The 22982-nt window shown below is 44.1% G+C and overlaps 2 protein-coding genes across 4 annotated transcripts in view; one reads left to right on the top strand and one right to left on the bottom strand.

Moving 5' to 3' along the window:
• dync2i2 (dynein 2 intermediate chain 2) overlaps positions 1-1857 on the top strand; it is a 5181-nt gene extending 3324 nt beyond the window's left edge. The window contains exons 5-9 of the mRNA XM_044012077.1: positions 270-379; positions 486-656; positions 796-1031; positions 1128-1285; positions 1555-1857. Coding sequence (XP_043868012.1) covers positions 270-379; positions 486-656; positions 796-1031; positions 1128-1285; positions 1555-1793 — 914 coding nt within the window. The 3' untranslated portion in view covers positions 1794-1857. The remainder of the gene's footprint in view (positions 1-269; positions 380-485; positions 657-795; positions 1032-1127; positions 1286-1554) is intronic.
• Positions 1858-2534: 677 nt separating this feature from the next.
• sptan1 (spectrin alpha, non-erythrocytic 1) overlaps positions 2535-22982 on the bottom strand; it is a 34107-nt gene continuing 13659 nt past the window's right edge. Inside the window, exons 13-56 of one of the 3 annotated variants that reach the window (XM_044012074.1) lie at positions 22786-22941; positions 22484-22688; positions 21913-22094; positions 21595-21838; positions 21185-21307; positions 20868-21085; positions 20481-20573; positions 20251-20385; positions 20006-20154; positions 19377-19433; positions 18382-18580; positions 18156-18260; positions 17516-17548; positions 17367-17402; positions 16963-17010; positions 15354-15445; positions 14438-14582; positions 14168-14349; positions 13909-14008; positions 13261-13458; positions 13026-13172; positions 12847-12950; positions 12578-12740; positions 12236-12250; positions 10780-10911; positions 10551-10688; positions 10364-10468; positions 10066-10274; positions 9854-9974; positions 9624-9745; positions 9398-9530; positions 9217-9315; positions 8972-9131; positions 8498-8574; positions 8200-8409; positions 7001-7297; positions 6797-6909; positions 6587-6604; positions 5412-5466; positions 4646-4842; positions 4512-4565; positions 3345-3491; positions 3087-3234; positions 2535-3003 (exon numbers count right to left, since the gene is read on the bottom strand). In XM_044012074.1, the coding sequence (XP_043868009.1) occupies positions 2878-3003; positions 3087-3234; positions 3345-3491; positions 4512-4565; positions 4646-4842; positions 5412-5466; positions 6587-6604; positions 6797-6909; positions 7001-7297; positions 8200-8409; positions 8498-8574; positions 8972-9131; positions 9217-9315; positions 9398-9530; positions 9624-9745; positions 9854-9974; positions 10066-10274; positions 10364-10468; positions 10551-10688; positions 10780-10911; positions 12236-12250; positions 12578-12740; positions 12847-12950; positions 13026-13172; positions 13261-13458; positions 13909-14008; positions 14168-14349; positions 14438-14582; positions 15354-15445; positions 16963-17010; positions 17367-17402; positions 17516-17548; positions 18156-18260; positions 18382-18580; positions 19377-19433; positions 20006-20154; positions 20251-20385; positions 20481-20573; positions 20868-21085; positions 21185-21307; positions 21595-21838; positions 21913-22094; positions 22484-22688; positions 22786-22941 (5790 nt within the window). In that variant the 3' untranslated portion in view covers positions 2535-2877. The remainder of the gene's footprint in view (positions 3004-3086; positions 3235-3344; positions 3492-4511; positions 4566-4645; positions 4843-5411; positions 5467-6586; positions 6605-6796; positions 6910-7000; positions 7298-8199; positions 8410-8497; positions 8575-8971; positions 9132-9216; positions 9316-9397; positions 9531-9623; positions 9746-9853; positions 9975-10065; positions 10275-10363; positions 10469-10550; positions 10689-10779; positions 10912-12235; positions 12251-12577; positions 12741-12846; positions 12951-13025; positions 13173-13260; positions 13459-13908; positions 14009-14167; positions 14350-14437; positions 14583-15353; positions 15446-16962; positions 17011-17366; positions 17403-17515; positions 17549-18155; positions 18261-18381; positions 18581-19376; positions 19434-20005; positions 20155-20250; positions 20386-20480; positions 20574-20867; positions 21086-21184; positions 21308-21594; positions 21839-21912; positions 22095-22483; positions 22689-22785; positions 22942-22982) is intronic. The other 2 variants (XM_044012075.1, XM_044012076.1) reach the window with 2 other exon arrangements.

Raw genomic sequence — 22982 nt, 5'->3', positions numbered from 1 at the left:
TATAATATATTATATATATTTTTAGTATTTGAATTATGCCTCCACACTGCCACCTGCTGGATTAACTGGAAGATTACATTTGTGCAGAAGAAATGTAAAAAATATATATAAATTTGAGGTATATTAATTGTATTAATTTAGGTTCTCATGACACAGCGATAAAAAAATGAGATTTTAATGTGAACAACGCAACAATTTTTCAATCATAGACACAACAACATTTTCACAAAAACACTGATGGTTTATGTTTCTTCTGTGTGTGTGTGTAGGGGGTCTGTACAGTGGGGAGGTCCTGGTCTGGGACTTCAGTCGGTCTCAGGATCTGGTTCTGGCTCAGACTGGTATGTCAGTAAACAGCCACAGGGAGCCGGTTTATCAGGTTAGTGACCTTTAATATTGACTCCTCCCCTTTGGGACTTAACCCATCATCACCAGCAGCCACTTTATTAGGTACAGCTGCTCAGTGTGTGTGTGTGTGTGTGTAGGTGGCCTGGGTGCCTCTGCAGAAGAAGGGGGAGTTTGGACTTGTGAGCGCCTGCTCAGGAGGACGCGTCCTGCTGTGGACGTTGGACTCTGAGCAGAGCAGCTTGGTCCTGAGCGCCGCCTACGCCCTCGTTCCTCAGCAGGTTCCTCACGGCAGCGACGTCCGCTTCAAGGTGAGCACGACAGGAGACTACTGAGACATGAGCAGCAGCGTTTAAAACGTTCAAGTCTACGATGTCTTGATCTGCTGAAATGTCAGCTGATCCTGAGTGGACGATGATGTCACAGTGAGGTTGTTGTTGTTGCTCGTAGGCTCGTGGCAGCAGCAGCAGTGTGGGCGTCACCTCTCTGTCTCTGTCTCCCTGGGACGGGGACACCTTCCTCGTGGGGTCAGAGGGCGGACTCCTGCTCAGATGCTCCTTCTGCGCTCAGACTCCTGCGGCCGTCGCCCCCGACGACCATGGCCTGACGCTCAGGGCTCCGGCCGTCTTCTCCTTCAGACCCTGCAGTGGACCCATCCACTCTGTCCACTGCTCACCTTTCCACAGGTGAGAGACACACATGCGTGCGTACGCTCACGCGCACACACACACACACAGATAAATCCCACATACGTCAAACCTGTGAGTTTTATGTCCCTGCAGGAACTTGTTTGTCAGTGCAGGGACAGACGGTTTGGTCTACGTCCACTCTCTGCTGCAGGTCAACCCTCTCGTGTCTCTCCGGGTCTCAGACTCGTACGTGTTCCAGGTGCAGTGGTCTCCCAGCAGACCTCTGGTGCTCGCTGCAGCCACTGGACAAGGTGAGACAGGGACAGACACTCTGTCTTTAGTTTGTCTCTTTGGTCTCTGCTGACTCAGCAGTTTATAATCGCTCTCTGTCCGTCTCTTGGTCCCCGTCTCTGTCCCTCTCGCATGTCTCACTATTGTCGCTCTCTCTTCTTCCCTCCCCCTCCGTCTCTCTCCCTCTCCTTTCCTGTCTCTCTTTCTGTCCGTCTCGTCTCTCTATCTCGGTTTCATGTCTCTTTCCCTCCGTCTCTGCTGTCTCTCTCTCTCTCTCTCTCTCTCTCAGGTGAGGTGCAGATCTTCGACCTGAGTCGTAGGTCGCAGAGGGCGGCGGCCTCCATCTCGCAGGACACAGTGGGAGGAGCCGCCACGTGTCTGGACTTCAACGGTCAGAATCCTCGTCTTCTGGCCGTGGGACACACGGATGGGACGGTCGCCGTTTGGCAGCTGAGCGCAGACTTGACGGAGCAGAAACCCAGAGAGAGCAGTCAGCTGGAGCAGATAGCCAATCAGGTGGCAGAATGACAGATGGGTCACTGCCCCCCCCCATCCCCCCAAAAACTGAGAATAAAGACTTTATTTATTATTATTTTCACTTTGTATGGATTATGTTTAAATCTGCAGACACCAGTGGACATTTTATGAATTATGATTCTAAAGATGCAAAAAGTAATGCTTTTTTTTGCGGCTTTTTTACCTTTTAAATGTCAGTTTTTAACATAAAGACAAAAAAATGCAACATTTTCCACGTACTGAACAATGAAATTGACGTCATCAACAGACGTCGTTAATGACCAAAGACACTAATATCATTATTTTTTGTCTAGAATATAACCTACACTCAGCACCTTAACGACAAAAATGTCCCATCTGTAAAAACTAGTTTTTAATTTTTAATTTTTTTATTATCTTCAGTCCTGATGATAAAAGATTATATATTTTTTAGTATTTTATTTATGCTTCCACACTGCCACCTGCTGGATTACCCAGAAATTGACATTCGTGCAGAAGAAACTGAAGAAACAGGGTCAAAATTATAGTAAAAGAATTTGTGTTCTTAAAGTGAAGAATGCAGCGCATCATAAATAAGTCAAAATTTTCACCAAAAAATATTAACACTATGTAATTAATAAATTTATATTGCGTAAAAAGTTGTGTAAAGATTAATATTTAATGTGAAAAACTACTTCACCATAAAGATTCCAAATCCAAATCTTTTATGCTACGTCGCTCACAAACGGTAATAAAAAACAAGTGGGCGGAGCCTTCCAGTTCTAACCAGTAGCGTTTATTAAAGCACACTGCAGTTTGTTATTATTTAATAAATGGTTTCACATTATCGTCACTATCAGAAAGCACAAAGCTAAACAGCTAAAACCATCACAGTCAAAAATGCAAAGAGTCACGATGCTAACATGAGAAGCGCGACATTAACGTTAGCGTTGGAAGGAGAAGAAGAAGAAGAGCAAGATAAATAGATACAGACTGTCGTTAATCGTGAGAGGATTTCTAGTGTCGCGATCATGCAGTTTCAGCCGTGAGTGAGTGAGTGAGAGAGTGAGTGTGGTGGGAAAACGCTTCCCGATTGGTCACTGGTGGGGGGGCGGGGTTAGTTTACGAAAAGCGAGCGGGTGAATTCGACAAAGTCGAAGGCCGTCGGCAGCTCGCGGCCTTTGCTGTCGAGATACGGCTTCATGTGTGAGAGGCAGTAATCGGCCTGTTCCTTCGTCAGGTTCTGCAACGACAAGAAGAAGAGAGTGTTAAGTCGACTGCAGTGACACTGACGTCCTGTGAGTGGCGCCGGTGAGCGGCTCTCACCTGGTACAGCTCTTCTTTAGTGACGTATGGTTTGTTCTCGGCACTCAGAGCTCGGAATGCGCTCTCGATCTCCTCGCTGGATTTAACGTTCTCTGTCTCACGGCTGATCATGAACGCCATGTACTCCTGCAGCGACACGTTCCCATCCCTACACACACACACAGACACACACACAGACAAAGTCCAGGTCTCTAGTGTTTCATGACCTCTTTCCCTCCCTCCCTCCTTCAGTTCAGTGACGTGATGTTTGTGACAAACCTATTTGGATCCACGATGTTGAGAATGGCCTCAAACTCTGGGTCTGGTTCTCCCTCCTCCACCATGGGCAGATCGTAGCCGAGCGAGCGCAGACACGATTTAAACTCCTGGTGATTCAGACGACCCGACTTCTCCTTATCAAAGTGTCTGAAGAAACAAGAGGAGAACGTGAGGAACGTGAACAAGAAGAAACAAGTACTTTGGGTACTTTGCTCAGGGGTACCCCAGCCCTTTCGACCTGGTGGGGACTTGAACCAGCAACCTTCCGGTTACATGCCAAGTTCCCTTTCCACTTGGCCACAAGGCTGCCCTTGTTTCTTCATGAACATGAAGAAACAAGAGTAGAACGTGAGGAACGTGAAGAAACAAGAGGAGAACGTGAGGAACATGAAGAATGAGAAGAAACGAGGAGAATGTGAGGAAACAAGAGCAGAATGTGAGGAACGTAAAGAAACAAGAGGAGAACGTGACAAACGTGAAGAATGAGAAGAAACAAGAGGAGAACGTGAGTAACGTTAAGAGAACGTGAGGAACGTGATGAAACGAGGAGAACGTGAGAAACATGAAAAACGAGAAGAAACAAGAGGAGAACGTGAGGAACATGAAGAATGAGAAGAAACAAGAGGAGAATGAAGAGGAGAAACATGAAGAAACAAGAGGAGAACGATGAACATTAAGAGAACGCAGGAACGTGATGAAACGAGGAGACGAGGAACATGAAGAATGAGAAGAAATAAGAGAATGTGAAGAATGAGAAGAAACAAGGAGGAGATGAGGAAACAAGGAGAACATGAGGAACATGAAGAATGACAAGAAACAAGGAGGAGAACATGAAGAATGAGAAGAAACAAGGAGGAACGTGAGGAAACAAGAGGAGAACATGAGGAACATGAAGAATGAGAAGAAACAAGGAGGAGAACATGAAGAATGAGAAGAAACAAGGAGGAGGAACGTGAAGAATGAGAAGAAATGAGGACAACATGAAGAATGAGAAGAAACAAGGAGAACGTGAAGAACGAGAAGAAACAAGAGGAGAACGTGAGGAAACAAGAGGAGAACGTGAGGAAACAAGAGGAGAACGTGAGGAACCTTTTTAGAATCACAACTTTCAAACGAGTTCTCCTTCAGATTCTCATAGAACGTCTATTGTGGATTTTGGTTTCTTACTTGAACATCATGCTGAACTCCTTCAGAGCCTCCTCCGTCACTCCTGTGGTGTTCCTGAAAGACAAAGAGCGGCGTCAGTGGCGGTGACCGTGTGCTGCTGCTGCTGCTGCTGCTGATGCTCATGTTCCTCTTACCTGGCCTGGATCTGCTGCTCCAGGTTGTGCTGCATCCTCATCCCCAGCTGGTCCAGTTGGTCCCACTGCTGTGCCAGACCCACCGTGCTGTGCTCTGTGTACTTGTTGTCCAGGATCAGAGCTTCTTCCATGGCTGCGCCCAAGTCTTCAATCTTTTTCAGCTGACTGCGCATGGCCCGGATCTCCTGGTGCTTACGCTGCACACACGCACACACTCTGAGTCACATGGTGCAGTTAATTAAATTAATTAACTAAATTCTGCTTTTGAGCAAAACTTAAAAGTTCAACTAAACTCTTTCTTCTGAAACTAACTCCGCCCAAATACTGATGATTTTTAAGTGGGAGGAGTCTGAGACAAAAGGGTGACAGAGTAGCTGTGGTTTGACCACAGGGGGCAGCAGATGAATGTCATGAATAATTAAAATACTTTACAGTAAACCGTGAACATTTGAACATGTTTACACTTTTGTTTACAGGTTTAGTTAAAGGCTCTGTACTATATAAAATGACTCTTTTCATTGTTCTGACGTCTCCTGCTCTCAGGAGTCTGATTTAAACATGTATAATATATTATAATATAATCTGCTATATTACCTGCAGACTATCAGAACCAACTGAAGTTACTAATGTGGTGTCTGTTATAAAATCATACTTTTTACTTTAAAACTATAGTTTTTATCTTTATTTTTGCTCTGCTGCTCACTAGAATTCAAATGTTTTAGATATTTTTATGAAGATGTGTGTGTGTGTGTGTGTGTGTGTTTACCTTGGTGGCCTCCAGCTGTGACTCCAGCGTTCCAGACTCTTCTACCATACACGACCTGAGAGCAGCACACAGAGAAATGAGAGGAGAAACTAGACAGTGACACACACACACTCAAAGACACTCAGTGTTGCCAGGGAAACCAGTGCCAAGTGTGAAGAGTGAATTATATGGGATGGCTGCTGCTGCTGCGCCCCCCCCCAAACCATGCAAGTTTAACCTGGACACACAAACACACACTGTGTCAATCAATCATCTGAGATGTACGCTCACGTCTTCGTCTGCTGTCAACTCGTTCTCTAACATTAGCGACAGTTTTCCAGACGAGCACAAGGAAAAAACACTCAATGAATGATTGAGCCGCACTTCTCTGATCATTACACGAAAAAAGCTTCCAAAGGAAGTTATTTACTGCCAAGGAGTTCGGACTAAAATAGGGAAATAATCGCTGTTAAATTGCACTTTGTATGTCCAGTTTAAAGGCTGTGAACTGTGAACTCACGCAGAAGAAAATAACACAATAAACCCAAATCAAAACTGTGTTTTTGTGTGAGTGAATGTGTGTGTGTGTGTGTGTTTAGAATGAAGTGCAGGTGAAAAAAACACTGACACTACGTGTGTTTGTCAGGAAAAATAAAAAACACCATCACAGCTTCAAAAGACTTTGACCTTCCAGAAAGATCATCAGCAACTTGGTACTGATAGACACAGATAACCCGCCGATAGGCGATGCTAGGAGGAGGAGGAGGAGGAGGAGGAGGAGCAGAGGTTCAATGTGAAAAAGAAAATCATCCTTGACAAGGAGTGACAGGAACATGGAGAACATCATCATCATCATCATCACACACACTCACACAGACCAGGATGGGACAATAATCCTGTGATATTATCGCTCGTTTGTTGTAGGTTTTTTTGGTTATTGTGATAAATGTAAATATGTCCGTGTCACAGCTCAGTTACTGCAGGATCTCAGGATTTCTCATGATCACATTTAATATTCACTAAAAATAAATATGTAAAAATATGTTTTTCGGTCACATTTGTACGTCTGTTTTCTCTGTTTCTGTAAAAATGTGCACAGAAAACTCAAATCATGAATTATGCAATTATTCTTGTCGGGATAATTATTGTCCCACATCTCATCCACTTATATGTATATTTGAAAAAGTGATATTAACCCGTCCAAAAGGTACGTCCTGATTATCACAGCAATCCAGAATCACCAGTGAGGAGGCAGCCGAGAGAGGGAGAGAGAGAGAGAGAGAGAGAGAGAGAGAGAGAGAGACACATTAACAACAAGTAAACGACATCAGCAAACACACAGTCAGTATTTTTGCTAGAAATTACTAGTAAACACTGCGTGACAGAAATGAGACGCCGCTCTCTACCTGGTCTCCTGCAGCCACTGGTGGAAGGCGTTGGCGTGCTGCGCAAACTCCTGTCGTAACTTGTCGTTTTCCTCCTGTCGTCTCTGCTCCTTCTGCAGCTCCAGCTCTCGCTCCTGCCGTCACGTTTACAAACACAGCAGCAGAGTGAGGAGGCTGAGAAACAACATGATCTGTTATCTGTGTGACGCGTGAACATGTCCAAACCTTGATGATCTTCTGCAGGTTCCTCCACGTCTCCTCCAGGGCCTCCATGGTGAACCAGGTGTACGGGTTGGACACCACCTGGTAGCTCTTGATCTGCTGGTCCAGCTCGGCCAGCTGGTTGTAGTCGGCCTGAGCCGAGCTCAGCGACGAGCGGAACGCCTCGTGGGCCTCGCGCAGCGCCTTGATCTCCTCCAGAGAGTTGCACCTCACCGGGTCGGTCAGATCCTCCTCTGCGTTCTCAAACCAGCTGTTGAAGGCCGATGCCTTCTTGGCAAATGTCAGGAACAGATCTTCAACCTGTGTTGAAAGAAGACGGGCAAATGGATGTTAAAAACTAATGTATGAATCAACCTTTAGGGGGCGCTAACATGCAGCGCCTGACAAAAGTTGAAGGTGCATGAGGCTCAAACTCTGACAAAGCAACCAAATCCTGGTTCAATCCTCAATGAACTAACACATTATTCATTCACTCATTGAGGGTAACAGGAGCCACTGGAGTCAACAGCAGTCACACCATGGACACAACCACAAGTTACCCTAACACTCTTGTGTCAAAAGAGAGCACTCGCTAAACTCCAAAGATCTGTGAAAATAATCTACACATGCACACAAAAATCTGTGAAAACAATCTACAGGTGCACAAGAAAATCTGTGACAATAATCTACACGTGCACACGAAAATCTGTGAAAATAATCTACACATGCAAACAAAAATCTGTGAAACTAATCTACATGTGCACACGAAAATCTGTGAAAATAATCTACACATGCAAACAAAATCTGTGAAAATAATCTGCATGTACACAAAATCTGTGAAAATAATCTACACATGCACACAAAAATCTGTGAAAATAATCTACACATTCAAACATCAATCTGTGAAAATAATCTACATGTGCACACAAAAATCTGTGAAAATAATCTACACATGCACACAAAAATCTGTGAATATAATTTACACGTGCACACAAGTCTGTGAAAATAATCTACACGTGAACACAAAAATCTGTGAAAATAATCTACACGTGCACACAAAAATCTGTGAAAATAATTTACACGTGCACACAAAAGTCTATGAAAATACGTGCACACAAAAAACGCTGCAAACTGCTCCTTATTCTTGTCCACGATCACTGGATTATTCAGAATAAAAAACAACATCCTTGCTTTGTAAGAGAACGTCCTCTGGCGTCTTTTACCTTTCTGAAATGCTCCTGAGCCTCCAGAAGCTTCTTCTTGCGAGCGGCGGAGTTGGACAACAGCTGGTTCCAGCGCTTCATCAACGCGGCGTGACGAGCTTCGATGGCTTTGGACTGGACGTGTTTGGCGGCCAGAAGCTGGTCCTTCAGAGCCGTGATGTTCGTGATGCCCTCTTGCTGGAAGGCCTGCAGGCCAGCGTCAAACGTCTCCTGCACACGCACACACACACACACACACACACGTGACACAGTGTGGAGGACAAAGGTGGGAGGTGGTCTGAAGCGGTCGACAGTTTACCTGTTTGGTGAGCAGAGTCTGGACAGAGGATAGGTCTCTGCCATAGTCGTCCGTCTTCAGGCTGTTTTCTTTCTCACCTGAACACAAACAACAAGAAAATAAAACACAAACTCAGCACTAAGCCGCTCATTTTCAGTTTCAACAACTAAAAACTGATCTTGTCTTCATTAGGCAAAAATCTACAACTGTGAAAAACCAGTTCTTTACGCGGTTTAATCCCACAAGTGTAACTTCAAGTGTTCCAAGGATAGAAAACCAAATTAAAATGTTATCATTATGTCTTTATGTCCAAATATCTTTCCTAATAATCACTTGTGTCCAATCATAAAGCTTTATTTCATTTTAGTTTTAAATTCTAAAGAGACTTCAACTTCAAGAAACCTCAAACTATTAAACTGACTCCTTGCAAACTCTTGTTCTGAAACAGGAAACAGGAAACAGGAAACACTGATGTCAAAGTCTGAGTCTTCGTACCGATCCAGGACTCGACCACGTCGGCCTTCCAGTTGAACTGCAGGAAGGCGGAGTTTTCGTCCAGCTTGGCCTTCCTCTGTGCCGCCGCCCTCTCCAGCTCTGACACTTTTTCTCGCAGCGCCGCCATCTTGGCGCTGATGTTGTCCACGTGATGGTTGTTCTGTTTGAAAACATTTTCAACTTCACTCAGAAATCACAGTTGTTATAGAGTATTTTCCCTCACGGTTTTTTTTTGGGGTCCGTACCTTCTTGATGAGCTCGTCTCCGTTAGTGCACACGTCGTTGACTCTGTCTCGATGGACGGTGAAGTCCGTCTCAAACGCCTCGTGTTTCTTCAGTAAACCCTGTTCAACACAGATGCTTGTTTAGCGCTCACTGACGCTCACCTGCACAGTAACACTCACATGTTAAAACTGTGAAAATCACCTGCACAGCAGCCAGCGTATCACCGTAGTCCTCACTTCCCACCAGATTCAACTTCTCATTGATCCATGCTTCTTCCTCCTCCACGTTCGCCACAAACTGCTGGTACTCCAGCGACTCCTCTAACCTCTGACCCCTGTTAACACACACACACACACAAACACATGAACACCCGCTCTGTTGCTGCTGTGTTTGTGTGTGAGTGTGAAGCTCGGCAGGTTCATCGTACCTCGCTCCAGATAAGTCTTTCAGTTCCTTCCAGTGGTCGACAAACTGGGCGAGTCTCTGCTGGATCTCCTCTTGACCGATGGTGTTGTCGTCAGACAACTTCTTCCCAGTGTCCAGCACCGACTGTGAGAGAACACACACACACACACACTTTCACTGCATCACTGCAACAGTAATCAGCCTCCCCATGGTTTCATATGAGTGTGTAACTGAGAGGGCTGAATGTGTTACCTGAATGGCCGGCTCGTGCGCTCCCAGCTCGGCCTCCAGTCTCTTGTGTTTCTTCCTCAGATTCTGTACACCCGTCAAATCACGTCCGTAGTCCTCCGAACTCACAAGCAACTTCTTTTCTCTGCGTTGGGACAAGAACGTGGATGTTAAAGAGTTGTTAAACAAGTGGGAGGAAAAGGTTCTGGGAGAACAGAGAAGGATCCCCGTCTTACTTGATCCAAGATTCTTCATCGTCCAGGTCCCTGAAGAACTGGTGCAGGCGGTGCGACTCGTTGAGTTTGGCACGGCGGCCGGCAGCCATGCTCTTGATCTTGGTGAAGCGGCCGTTGACTGCGTCACGCTTGTCCTTCACCAGTGAGGTGTCGAAGGCGTTGCTGCCCATCAGGCTGTCGGCCTGACCGTTCAGATCCTTCAGACGATCCTGCAACAAGAAGAAGAGGAGGTCAAGACGACTGAGGTCTCTGAGTGGTTCTTATTTAAATCGTGACGGGTTTTAACGAGTCGTATTACCTCATGGGCAGAAATATCAGCCTCCAGCAGCTGGTGTTTCTTCAGTAGGTTGTTGACCGAGGCCAGATCTTTGCCGTAGTCTTCAGAAGCAAGAAGAGCTTCCACCTGAGGGACGAGAGCGTGGATCAGAACAAGAGGCAAGAGGCTCCAAAAGCTCAGAGTCATCACTCGCGCACTCCAGTCAAACCTCAGAGAGCCAGAAGTCAAAGTCCTTGATGCCCGTGTTGAAGTTCTGCTGCTTGTTGGCCTCCTTCAGTTTCTGGCTCTTCTCTGCAGATTTGTTGACAAGGAACTGCCACTGTTCGTCCAGAGCGTTCAGACGAACCTAAAATAAAACAAAACAAACAAAAGCAAAGTGAAGTCCTGCCCGTCAACCTCCCCTGACCTCTTAAACACTGACGGGAAGATGGACGTACCTTGACGGCGTCCTCGCTGCCGGCGCAGGCTCCTCTCTGGATGAGGGCGTTGCCGGTGTCGATGACTCCGCGGATTCTGTCTGCGTTGGCGTGAAGCTCCGCCTCAAACGCCTGGTGTTTCTGATGCTTACTCTGACCGCACAGAAACACAGGACACACGAGTGAGAGACTGGACGGAAATACCGGCACGTTTGACTTTTACAACACCCCCAGTTTTTCAGCTTTTTTTTTTACTGTTGTTCAAAAGCAGCACTTTATTTACAAACTGGTATTAACACATCCTGTCCTGCTTTAAGTTACAGTTCTTTTGGCATATGTGATTGTGATTGACTTTACCTGTGTAAGAAACATTATTGTAAACATTAATAAGTTCAACTAAAAGCACAATTAACATGTTTATTATTGCCTTTAAGCTCTTATTAGTTTATATACCCGTCATAAACAGTAAAAACCTGTTTATTAAGAACAACTTTACAAGCACATACTAGAAACTTGTAATGTGTTTTCTATAGGAATCCCGACTACGATGTTTATTAACATTAATAAGTCTTGTTCACAGCTTATCTTAACACTGATTGGATCACTCAGGACAGAGGTTAATACCAGGTTTAAATATAATCTTAATACATAATGTTACAGATTCATCCTCCAGTACGATTATGATGAAAACATCAACACTTTTGAAGTGAAACTCAAAAACTGGAAGTGTTAAAACGTCAACCTTTTCCATACTCACACTGAGATGTAGGTTTTTTATTTAAAACCTACATGAAGCTGAAACTGACAGCAAATAAATGAAAAAAAGAGTGTAACTGACAACCTAGAAGGTGGAATAAACACAAACAACAACAACAACAACAACAGGAGACTACGTGACTACACAGGGCAAACACATGAAGAATAAAAAATAAAAATGACGACATGAGCTACAGAGCCAACTGACACAAAACCTACAGGAGGAGGAGTCACTTCAAAGTTGCTTCATGTTTCTTGATTTTCAGGTGAAAAACAAGTTAAATAATAAAAAATCAGAAATTAGAGTTTAAGACCAGCTCATGAAAACCTGAGGCTGTAAGTCAGGAATCACTCAGCCGTCTATTTCTCTCGGTTTCATTCAAATATCAAATCTCTGTGACTTCATGTGAAGTAAGTTTAAAGATGACTCCGCCCCTCAAGGACTGTAAAACAAAAATGGAAGCCACGCCCACAAATAATTAGAGGAGCCTTTGATGGAAAACAAACCTGGAGAAAAAAACAACAGGAAATTAAGCCAAAAACAAATTAAAATGAAAACCCAGGTGCTGATGAGGGACATGGTCAGGATGGCACATGAAGGCGTGTTCTACATCATGTCTACACAGACACACACACACACACATACAGCACAGACACGGTGGACACGGTAAAGGGTAACCTACTCGGTTGTTAGTCAGCTGACACACTAACTCAAACTTACCAGCAGCTTGGACAGCTATAATAAAAACAAACATAAGACAGTGGGAGAAAAGGTTCAGACAGAACACAGGGAGGGATTTTCACAGTTTATCAGTGGATTACGTTTAATACGAGACGTGAACAGATTAGCAGGTTTAATGTCACATGACCTCGAGTCAAGAAACTTCTTTTCCTTTTCTTTTATGAATAAACAAATGCTGTTTCTGTCTCTGCATTAAAGATTAAAGGTTTACACCGAAAACATTTTGACACAAGTCCATGTGAATATCTTGAAGAGTACGTGAACGCAGTTCTACAATGCTTCCACTAGCATCCGTGTGCGTCTGTGGACTGCTTTACGTACCTGGATGTTAGTGGGATCCTTGTAGGACTCATCAGTTGCCGTCTGCAGCTTCTCACTGATCCACGCCTCAATCTCGTCCACGTCCCGGCTGAACTGCTGCAGCGTCTGAGATTCACCCAGTTTAGAACGCTTCTCGATCATCTGGGCCTTCAGGCGGCGCCACCTACCGCACAAAACCAGAATTCATGTTTGAAACTTTATTTTAGAGACAGAAGATAGAGCCGCTCTTTCAAAGAAGAAGTAAAGTGTAAATTGTGAATGTTCCTCACCTGTCGAGGACTTCATTGCGGCGGTTGAAGATCTCAGGTTTGGCGTAATGATCGGCTCCAACCAGCTGATCAGCGAAGGACTGCAGAGCAGCGATCTTCTCCTCCTACACGACACATTAAAACCATTTAGACTAAAACTACAGACTTTCCACTCCGTCAACAGTGGAACGACTCCTGACCTGCACATTAATGGCCTTGTCAAAGTCCTCGTGTTTCTTGATCAGAGCTTCCACGCTGTCCAGAGAGTCTCCTTTGTCGTCACTGGCGAGGAAAGCTTCACGAGCCGCCATCCAGTTCTCGGCCTGTTCACAGTCTCTGTTGAAGAGCTGCAGAGGAACAGGAAGCAGGCGTGAGTGACCACATGAGTAACTGCCTACTACCCGCTCACGGAATGACTCGTGGCACTTTTCTCACCTGGAGCTCCAGGCACTGGTCCAGCATCATGCGGCGCTGCACCCAGGCCTTCTCCAGGTCGGCGCGCTCGTGGTCCAGAGCCTCCAGTTTCTGCTGAATCTCAGGGCTGGCGTAGTGGCCTCGGGCCAGCAGCTGCTGACCAAACTGTTCAAAGGCCTGGAAGGTTCCGGCACGAGCGTCGATCTCTGTGCGATGTTCCTGCACACGAGGGAAGAGAAATTAAACATCTGAAATGACCACAGAGCTACAGAGATACATGATCCATGGAGCATTAACTTAATTATACAAACGATAAAAAGATCTATATTTTAAATCAATAATTGCATTTATAAAAATCTTTCTATGCTTCACTATGATCAACACAGTACTGAAATATACCAGGGTCCTTGAATGCATCAACATGCTGTAAACTCTGCATTACTTTCACTAGCTCTCATGCGCTGGAGTTTAGAAAATTTGACAAATAATACTGTTGAGTGTTTAAATAGAATTTTTTTGCGATAATTGTCCGTCCATGCTCGCATTAATACTGCATGATTTTTTTTCCCTACCAAAGTAAGTGTTAGGGTTATGTTCGATATTATTCACAATAACACAGTGCAGTGTCTCTAAAACCACACGAGTAAAGAGACAGGAAGAGTTCAGTACCTGGTGTCTTTCCAGAAGAGCCTCAGCTCCGGTCACGTCTTTAGCCAGTTCCTCTGAAGACACTAATCCTCGGATGCCGTTAATCCACGACATAAGATCTCTGTGTGCAGAACATGAATTATAGCAAAACCATGTAGATACCAGAAAAGGTTTACGATATTTTAGGAACAATCTCGTACACACACACGCACGTCAACACACGCGCACACACACACACACGGCACATGACTTTGTGCCAGAACCTCTTCACACTTCTCACCTGAAGTCGGACAGGAAGCGCTGCAGGTCGTGGGAGTTGCCCAGCTTGTCCTTGCGTTGGTCAGCACGTCCCACCAGGCTGCTCCAGGCCGTGTTGAGCTCGGTGCACTTCTCCTGGATGTCGTCCACGGCCTCGGGGTGGGACTGGATCAGACGCTCGGCCATCTCACCCAGAGAGTTCACCTGAGTGGACGAAGGTTAGGGGAAAAAAATGAGCAAAACTCAGACGAAACAAACATAAATCCAGAGTAATCCTTTATGACCTCCTGACCTTGTCGCCGAGGGCTGCCAGGTCTCGCTCGAAGCCTTCGTGTTTGCGCTGCAGAGCCTGGACACTGGCCAAGTCGTGACCATAGTTGTCGGTGTTGAGGGCCTGGTTCTTCTCCTCGATCCACTCTTTGGTTTCATCGGCGTCTCTGCGGAGGCACAAATGCAGAGATCAACAGAGATGTCTGATACTAGGTCAAAATCACTGCATCACATATTGAATATTGAATAATGGGGGCGGGACTAGATAAGCTTTTGCTTCTCCCGCTTTCCCTTTCAGTTATGTGTATTGTGTGAACTACACTAAGATGATGTGTGATAATGATTGATCTAACTGACACGACCGAAATAAACATATAAATAAATAAATAAATAAATAAATAAATAAATATCATTTAAACACGTTTCATAAAGTACAGGCTGTACAGAGAGACGTGAGCCACTGATGGCATGTGGGCTGAATGTGGATAGAATAGAATTAAAAGCCAAAAAGGCAAGATTATATTTGGGAGGAAATATCCGTTACATCTGAGAGTTCAGTTCACAAAGACACAAAATAATGGTGTTTTTTTTAGAAAGGTGGATTTCAGAGGTCAACCAGTTTGTTTTATCTTCAGAAGGTTAAAAAATGAAGTTTTAATGACTTAAGCATGTTTGGATGAAGAAAATGTAATAAATAATCATTGCTAAAGCTGATCAATCATCAGTCTACCTCTAATGACCGAATGTAAGACAATCCTCTGCCTTCATTTAACAGCTGTGTATTTACAGCCAGAGACGATTTATTACTGGACAAACCAGAGATACAGGCTTTAAAATTTAAGTTTGGGATTAAAGGGGTTGGTTTAAATCCTTAAATCAACACCGATACTCAGCCCTCAACAACAGTGAGGTTAAAACATGACATATTCTTCACGTACCTGTGGAATCGTTGCACCTCGTGAGCGCTGCCCAGCATGTTGCTCCTGTCCTCAGCCAGCTGCTGCAGTGAGCGCCAGCGATTATTCAGCTCCTGGATGTCACACACACAATAATCATCTAACAGCGCTCAGCACTTTCTTAACGTTGTGCAGATTGTTTTCTGTAGTTATGATTTGAAATATAATGACTTCTAGAGTGAAGGAGACCTGTTATGATCTTTTCAGCAGGTCACAGATCAGATAAATCTTTTTTTTCTTAGACACTGCCCTTTTTTCTATGTTAGAGTATAACAAGTCTCCTTTATGTCGAGTGAATATTGCAAATGTGCTAAAACATCATAATAAAGCAAAATGAGACGATCTGAGAATGAGAATTTTCCAAATTATTAACATATTAAACAGTGCATGCTCATTTGTCTCATTGTTGGTGGTGATGGTGATGATAATGATGATGGTGATGATAATGATGATGATGGTGATGATGAGATGCAGGGTAAAAACTATACAAGGGCTGGATATCAACACTGATCTCCCAATTTTAATTTAATTGAATACATTTTTTTTAATTGATTTAATTTATTTTGGAAAATCATAACTGTAATTTCTGTGTTTTTGTTCTGGTGAGTTCGCTCCGCAACAAACGTCCTTAACCGTTCCGCACAACGTATATTTTCAAAGTTTCATACCAAAATTCGCAGCGGGATCAGTTTAACATTCCAGGGATGATGCATTTAAACTCACGTTAAAAACAACTTGGGATGAGAATCCGCAGATTGGCAAACATTTATTTTACGTGCTTTCATTGCGATTACTAAACAATCTTTGGAGTAGAACAATGCTGAAGATATCAGGAATAAAAACAACAACTTTGATAACTTTTAATAAATAACTTCTCTGGAACACATGGGGCGAGTTTGACACGGCTAGCTCAAACGTGCTAGGACGAGTTTGTTCAAATGCGTAGACTATAGCCATTTCTGTTTTCGAAAATGGCCGACTTCTGGGTGGGTGGAGCTAATGAAAGTACATAAGAAATTTGTTTGGAACCCTGGGAGCAACACGTTTACCAAGTTTGGTTCAAATTGGTACAACGATGTGCAACTTAGACGCGATAGAGAAAATCTAAAATTTCATCCTGATCCGACAACATTTGTCTGACCATGAGCCGACTACTGGGGGCGCTACAGAGCGCTGGGGCTATGAGGGGTTCGTGCCTTATGCCACTATCGCATTTTTCGCCGACCTGACCTCCGTGCCAATTGAGTTTTTATGCACGTTAACCTCCTCAAAAATGAGTGCAACGTCAGAGAAAAATAATCTCAACAGGAGAATAAATCAGTCAATGTTTTCTTTTTATCCAGCCCTGAAGACGACACAGAAAATAAAAGTCAACATATCTGAGAAGATGCCGAGGACACAACTCAAGCTCCACATTCACAAATATGCAGTTAATAAAAAATAAAATACGAGGAGCAGTCACAGGACGAACACGTGCCACAAGAAAGACACATCACTAGCTCTAAGGTCACATCACCATGACAACGGGGGTTAGTTTCGTGCATCTCACGGGGAGGATTCAAAACGAGGCCGGGGTTTATAATAATCTTACCTTGATAGTATTAAAGTTAGCCGTTGTTTGAACAGCCAAGCGTATATTCTAGTCAAAGTTGAATAAAAATATAATGGACAAAACACACAAACACACACCAGAGCAGTCAGGAGTGTTAGAGAAACTCACAGGATTCATCTCACAAACATCACCGGTTAATCAAACTGTGGTGATACAGCACTACTTCCACATCCTGTACGTTTGAATGACATCGTGAGACAGGATTTAAAACAGCGGCCTTCAGGCTTCAGAGGCTTTCTTTCTGTCTCATCCATGGCCAATCACGTTATACAAGGACCATAAAACCTCTTATTGTCAATAAACCAACAAATGTCAGGCTGTTAAATCTTTGCAGTCAATGCATTTTTAATTAAAAAAAAAAAAAGTGTTTAAAAGAATCTTACCTTCCATGGAGACGCAGTCTTAGAATCGGCTTCATCCTGTTTCAAGAAACAAAGACATGAAAAGTGTCAGAATGTCATTTTTTGATGTCAGTGTTTAATTAATGTGATGTTATTCTTAAATATAAATATGAATATGCAAAAGCATTAACCGTTCCAGGAGCAGCACCAAGAAGCTCCTGCTGCTGCAGAGGGAAAAATAAAATCTGTTAGTTAAGATTTAAAACTGAGGCTTTCAGTGTTAACGCTGTGGGGCTGCTACGATTCATCAATTACTTCAAATAATGGTTTTGATAAAAATCCTCCTGAGCAACAATCATGGCATATCGCCACCTAGTGCACCAGATGTGCGTGGACTGTGTTACATGAGGCGTACTGCACTCTTCTGATCTGGAATAATCAAATAAATCTAAAAGTCAAGTTAATAAAGTAACTTTCTTTGCATTCATCTGGTTCCCCACCAGAATACACTGGTAACAGCTGCTTCACGCTGTAAGTAAAGGCTTAAAAACCCTAGTATTGTTTTAAATTATGATAAAAATTATATAATTTTAAATTCCAATCAGAACAAACGTTTTCGGGATGAAGAAATATGGCACATGTGTTAACGCTGTACCGCTCATCGATTATTCATCAGTTACTAAATTAAACATTTAAACAATCATAACAGCAAAGCATCTTCAATTTCTGGCATCAAGTTCATTAAGAAACCGCCTTTGCAAAGAAACTGCTTTACATTGACAATATGTACGTGTAAAAATGTGATTAAAGAGTGAACTCCAGTGACCTCACCTGAGCCTGAACCATGGGAGCCTCCTCCGCCATCAGACCTTCAGACTCCAGCTCAGACGCCACTTTGTTGATGTCCCTCAGACGAGACTCGTTGGCCTTCAGGTCCTGCACCAGACATAAGAACATCACACACTTAGTATGAGGAAGAAAGAAGAAAGAAAGAAAGAAAGAAAGAACGAACAAAAAAACAAACGAAAGAAAGAAAACATCAAAATAGTGTACAAACCTTCTGGAAGTCGTCAAACTTCTTCTGCAGGACCTCCACCTGCTCCAGGTCAGAGCCGACCTCCTCGTTAGTGAGGGCACCTTCCTTCTCGTGGATCCACTGCTGCAGCTCGTTGGCTTCACGGAACAACATGAACTTCTTACAGCTCTTCTCCAACATGTCCTTGCGTTTGTCTCCGAGCTCCTGCAGAGTTCCATACCTTCACAGGAGGAGGAGCAGAAAACCAGGATCAGAGGAGGGAAACAAACAAAAACACAAAAACACTGGGAACGTCAGGAGATGTTTTATGTGAGGAAAGCTCGCAAAACACTGTGAAGGATTATGGGAAATGTATTCATCATGATTCTGGGGCTGTTACAATGTTTTGTTTCAAGGCAAATGACCTCAGTTTGAGGTGTTTTTTTGTAATAATTAAAACAGGTTTCTGTGGTTTTTCAGCTTCTTAAATGTGAATATTTTCTGGTTTCTTTGCTCCATATAACTAAATAAATCATTAAAACGACATTTCATTTCCACTCATCATTTTCTGACATTTTTTTGACCAAACAAGTGATCGATTAATCAAGAAAATAATCATTAACAAGAAACCAGGGAATATTCTCGTTTAAACTGAAATTACAGCACAAGTTGTTTTAATTAAAACACAATCACATGAATAATTGATCATCACAATAGATGGCGGTTCATTTAATCACTGAATATTCGTCAATTAATCTTCAGCTAGAAATAAATGTAACTTGTTCATAATCTCACAGAACATGGTTTAAAATGAACATTCATGATGAGCCTGGGATGAGAAGGAGAAGAGGAAACTTCTTTCCCTGAGCTGAAAAGAAGATGAGGGGTGAGGAACGTCACAGCACAGGGGTGTTGTCGAGGGTGGGAGGAAGGAAATGTAAAAAAAAAAAAAGAAAAAAAAAAGCTGATGTTTGGTGGCGTCGTGAGGACAAGACGACCCGGACAGGGAGGAGGACGAGACACTGGGTCCTACTCACAGCTCTTCCACCTGCTTCATGCGCACAGACACGCTGCAGGCCTCCTTGGTGACCGGCCTGCTCAGCAGCAGAGCAGCGAGAACACACGCAGCAAGGCAAGATTACAAGTGGTTAGAGAAAGATTACAGCACAGAGGGGGCCGAGAGCATTAGTGATTAAATCTGAGCAGAAGATATGAACGTGAAGAGGTTAGACAGAGGAACAGTTAAAGGCGACACATGAGAGATTAATCATTATTTTAAGTCATAAAAAAGATTAAGAAAATTAGTTAAACTGAGAAACTGGTTTCACTGATAAATAAGGATGCCGATATATTGGGAATATTTGGGCCGATTTTTCAGCAGAGGTCATGGAGTCTCTTTTGTAGTAAAATTAACATCTACATATTAATGTTGTAGCAGATTTAGATAAAATTCTACTTATCGTATCTATTGTTCAAAATAAACATAAAAACATAATGGCTATAGAGGGCGTCAGCATAGTTTTAGTCATCTCAACCTGTTGCTGATAAAATGAATCAACCTGGGACGTTTTTAAACACGTGAAATCACAATAGTACATATTTGACATGTTGAAGGCACAGACGCTCAGAGTCTATTGTATTAACAGAGGAGACGTGGTTCACTCACTGATTCTCGATCTGGTCCTGACGCAGGGCGATGCTGCCGTGTTCGTCCAGCAGGTTCTCCCTGGAGGACGACTGTGTCGGGTCCAGTTTCTTCACGTAAGCAGCAGGAACGAAGCCCTGGCGGTCGTTCACCTCCACCTTCCACCAGTCCTGCAGCAGTGGAGAGAGTGAGACACCTTCTGTCACATTCACTGCTTTTTTTATCATTACAGATTTAAGGTCACATGGACCTCCACATATCTGTACCTTGTTGGTGCTGTTGAGCAGAGTGAGGATGTCGCCCTTCTTCATGGTCACTTCACGCGGGCTCTTTTCCTGGTAGTCGTACAAGGCCAGGACCAGCTCCTTCCCGGTCTCGTCATCGGTTGGTGCCACTTGTTGCTGTTCAAAAAAAAAGAAAAGCCAACAACAACAACGTCACTGATCTGTTTTCTCTGAACACTGAAAAGATTTTTAAATGATTTTGTTGATTTTACCCTGCAGGACTGAGCCTGTTCCTTCAGGCTCTGGATGCTGCTGCCGTAGGCGCTCAGGTCGGACATCAGAGCCTCGTGCTTCTTCAGCAGAGCCTGGAAAACACAAAGCACGAGCTGTTTCTAATACTGGTATTTACTGTGTGTTGATGTTATTTGTTGGTTGTCAAATGACATGTATGACGTTGCTGCCTGACCCCTGACTTGGCTCCATCTCCCATGTTAAGGAGAATTTTATCTCCATGTGACTTTCTAGTAACATAAAGGTTAAATAAAACAAAATTTTTGCTAATTTGTCTTCAAAGAAGACCAGAAATGTCTATACCTCGACTGACTAGCGACTAAGATCTGAAACACACCACATCTAGCAGAGAAAAAAGTGTCACGTACCTCAGCAGAGTCCTCGTCTTTGCCGTAGTCGACACTCCCCACGATCGGCTCCTTCTCCCTCATCCACGACTCGGCCTCGTTAGCATCAGCAAAGTACTGCTGAGCCTGCAGCGAGTCCTCCAGGTCCTGTCTCCTCTGAGAGGCTTTGGCCTTCAGCGTGTCCCAGCGTCCGTGCAGTTCAGCCAGCTTCACTTTCACGTCGTCAGCAGCAAAGTGTCCTAGACAACACAGGAGACACATTCACGTCCGGCTCCAGCACCCTTACGACCCTCACATGAAGATAAAGCGGTCGACAATGAGTGAATTTGAATGAATACCTTCTTCGACCATGGCATCTCCTTTCTGGGAGACAGCCTTAATGCGCGGCTCATGTCCGGTGATCTCAGCCTGCAGAGCCTGGTGCTTCTTCAGCAAGTTCTGGACTCCAATCAGGTCTTTGCCTGAGGATAAGACCAAGAGAAATGTTTTTAGAACTTCATTAACCACCTGAAAACATGAAGACGTAGAAGACAATGGAGCTGGAACCTTTTCACTGTTATTATCTTCTGACACGGAGGAAAGAAAATGTTCATTATTAATCAGGCAGTGACGGGTCAGGCTTGGGTCCTGCTAGTAAGGCGCGATAGATGACGTAACCAACGTGTCAAAACAATTCCACCAATTTCATTAATTTATTGGGTAAAAAAACGACAGATAAATATCGTGCATCCCTAGTTTTCTTCTTTACCTCTGTTGGTGGAGGCAGCAATGGGCTCTTTTTCTCGGATCCACGTCTCCTCGTCCTCCACGTCTCTGAACAGCTGCTGGAGCCTGAGTGAGTCGGACAGTTTTTGCTTACGCGCAGCCATCGGTTCGCGCAGAGCTTCGTAACGAGTGACCAGAGCCTCCTGTTTCTTACGGATGTTGTCGGCATCGAAATGTCCGGCCTCTTGGAACTGACGCGCCTGAATGGTGATGCCGTCGATGCGGTCCTGAGAAAGACATTTACAAGCATCAGCATCGTCTACATACGCTGTGCTGACATGACAGAGGCTCAGGTTTGTACCTGGTGAGCAGCCACGTCTGCCTCCAGAAGAGCATGCTTCTTCTGCAGGTTCTGGACGCTGGTCAGGTCTTTTCCGTAGTCGTCTGACGCCAGGTGACCCTCGACCTCGTACAGCCACAGCTCGATGTCCTCAACGTTCCTGTTAAACTGCTGCTGCTGGTTGGCCTCACGCAGCTTGATGCCTGATTACGAAATCAAAACCAAAACTTTAGTTGACTCCAAATGGGTTTTTAAAAGGTTCCAGTTTCAACCCTTCAGTACTTAGTCGTAGGCAAGTGGACTATTTTGAAGACACTTTTGAAGACATTTCAACTCTCATCCAAGGATCCTTCAGTTGAGAACTGAAGAAACCTTGGATGAGAGGTGAAATGTTCAGAAGTGAAGAAGCTTCATGGATGAGAGGAGAAACATCTAACTAACTACTGAAGGTGACTATGACCTTCGGTAAAGGAGAAGCTTCTCAGTTTGAACACCAAAGGTTTTGAACAGATAAAAAGTGACGGTCCTAAACCAAATACAGCATAAAGTACTTTGAAGAACGAGTGAACCCATGTTTTCCTGTAGCCAGTACCTTTCAGCTCTGTGGCCTCAAGCAGTTTCTTCCACTGGGAGCTGACCTCCTCCATGCGACCTGCCACCTCGGTGGAGGCGTAATGTTTCCCGTCCAGCAGCTCCTGGCCTGACTTCTGCAGAGCGTCGATGCGGCTCTGGTTGGCAGACAGTTCTGCTTCAAAAGCCTGGTGTTTCTGAACTTTACCCTGAAGGTTGGAAGGATCCTGTTGACATGAGGGCAGAGGCAGAACGGTGAGAATCAACACTGGGACGTACAAATACAGAGTGCAAATCTCGTATTTCCAAATCAAAATCTTTGACCTTGTAAGATTCATCTGTGGCCGTCTTCATCTTCTCGTTGATCCAGCTCTTGAGCTCGTCAGAGTCCCTGAAGAACTGCTGCAGGTGGAACGAGTCCTCCAGGGCAGCGCGGCGAGACTGAGCTCGCTCATGCAGAGCGTTACGACGGCTGAGAAGCTGAAGAGGAAAAGGAGAAAGAGGAACGCTTGATTATCAGA

The sequence above is a fragment of the Solea senegalensis genome, linkage group LG21, assembly GCF_019176455.1.
Source record: "Solea senegalensis isolate Sse05_10M linkage group LG21, IFAPA_SoseM_1, whole genome shotgun sequence".
Lineage (NCBI taxonomy): Eukaryota > Metazoa > Chordata > Actinopteri > Pleuronectiformes > Soleidae > Solea > Solea senegalensis.
The sequence above is the reverse complement of the archived record's forward strand: the minus strand, read 5'-3'. Positions and strand labels throughout refer to the sequence as shown.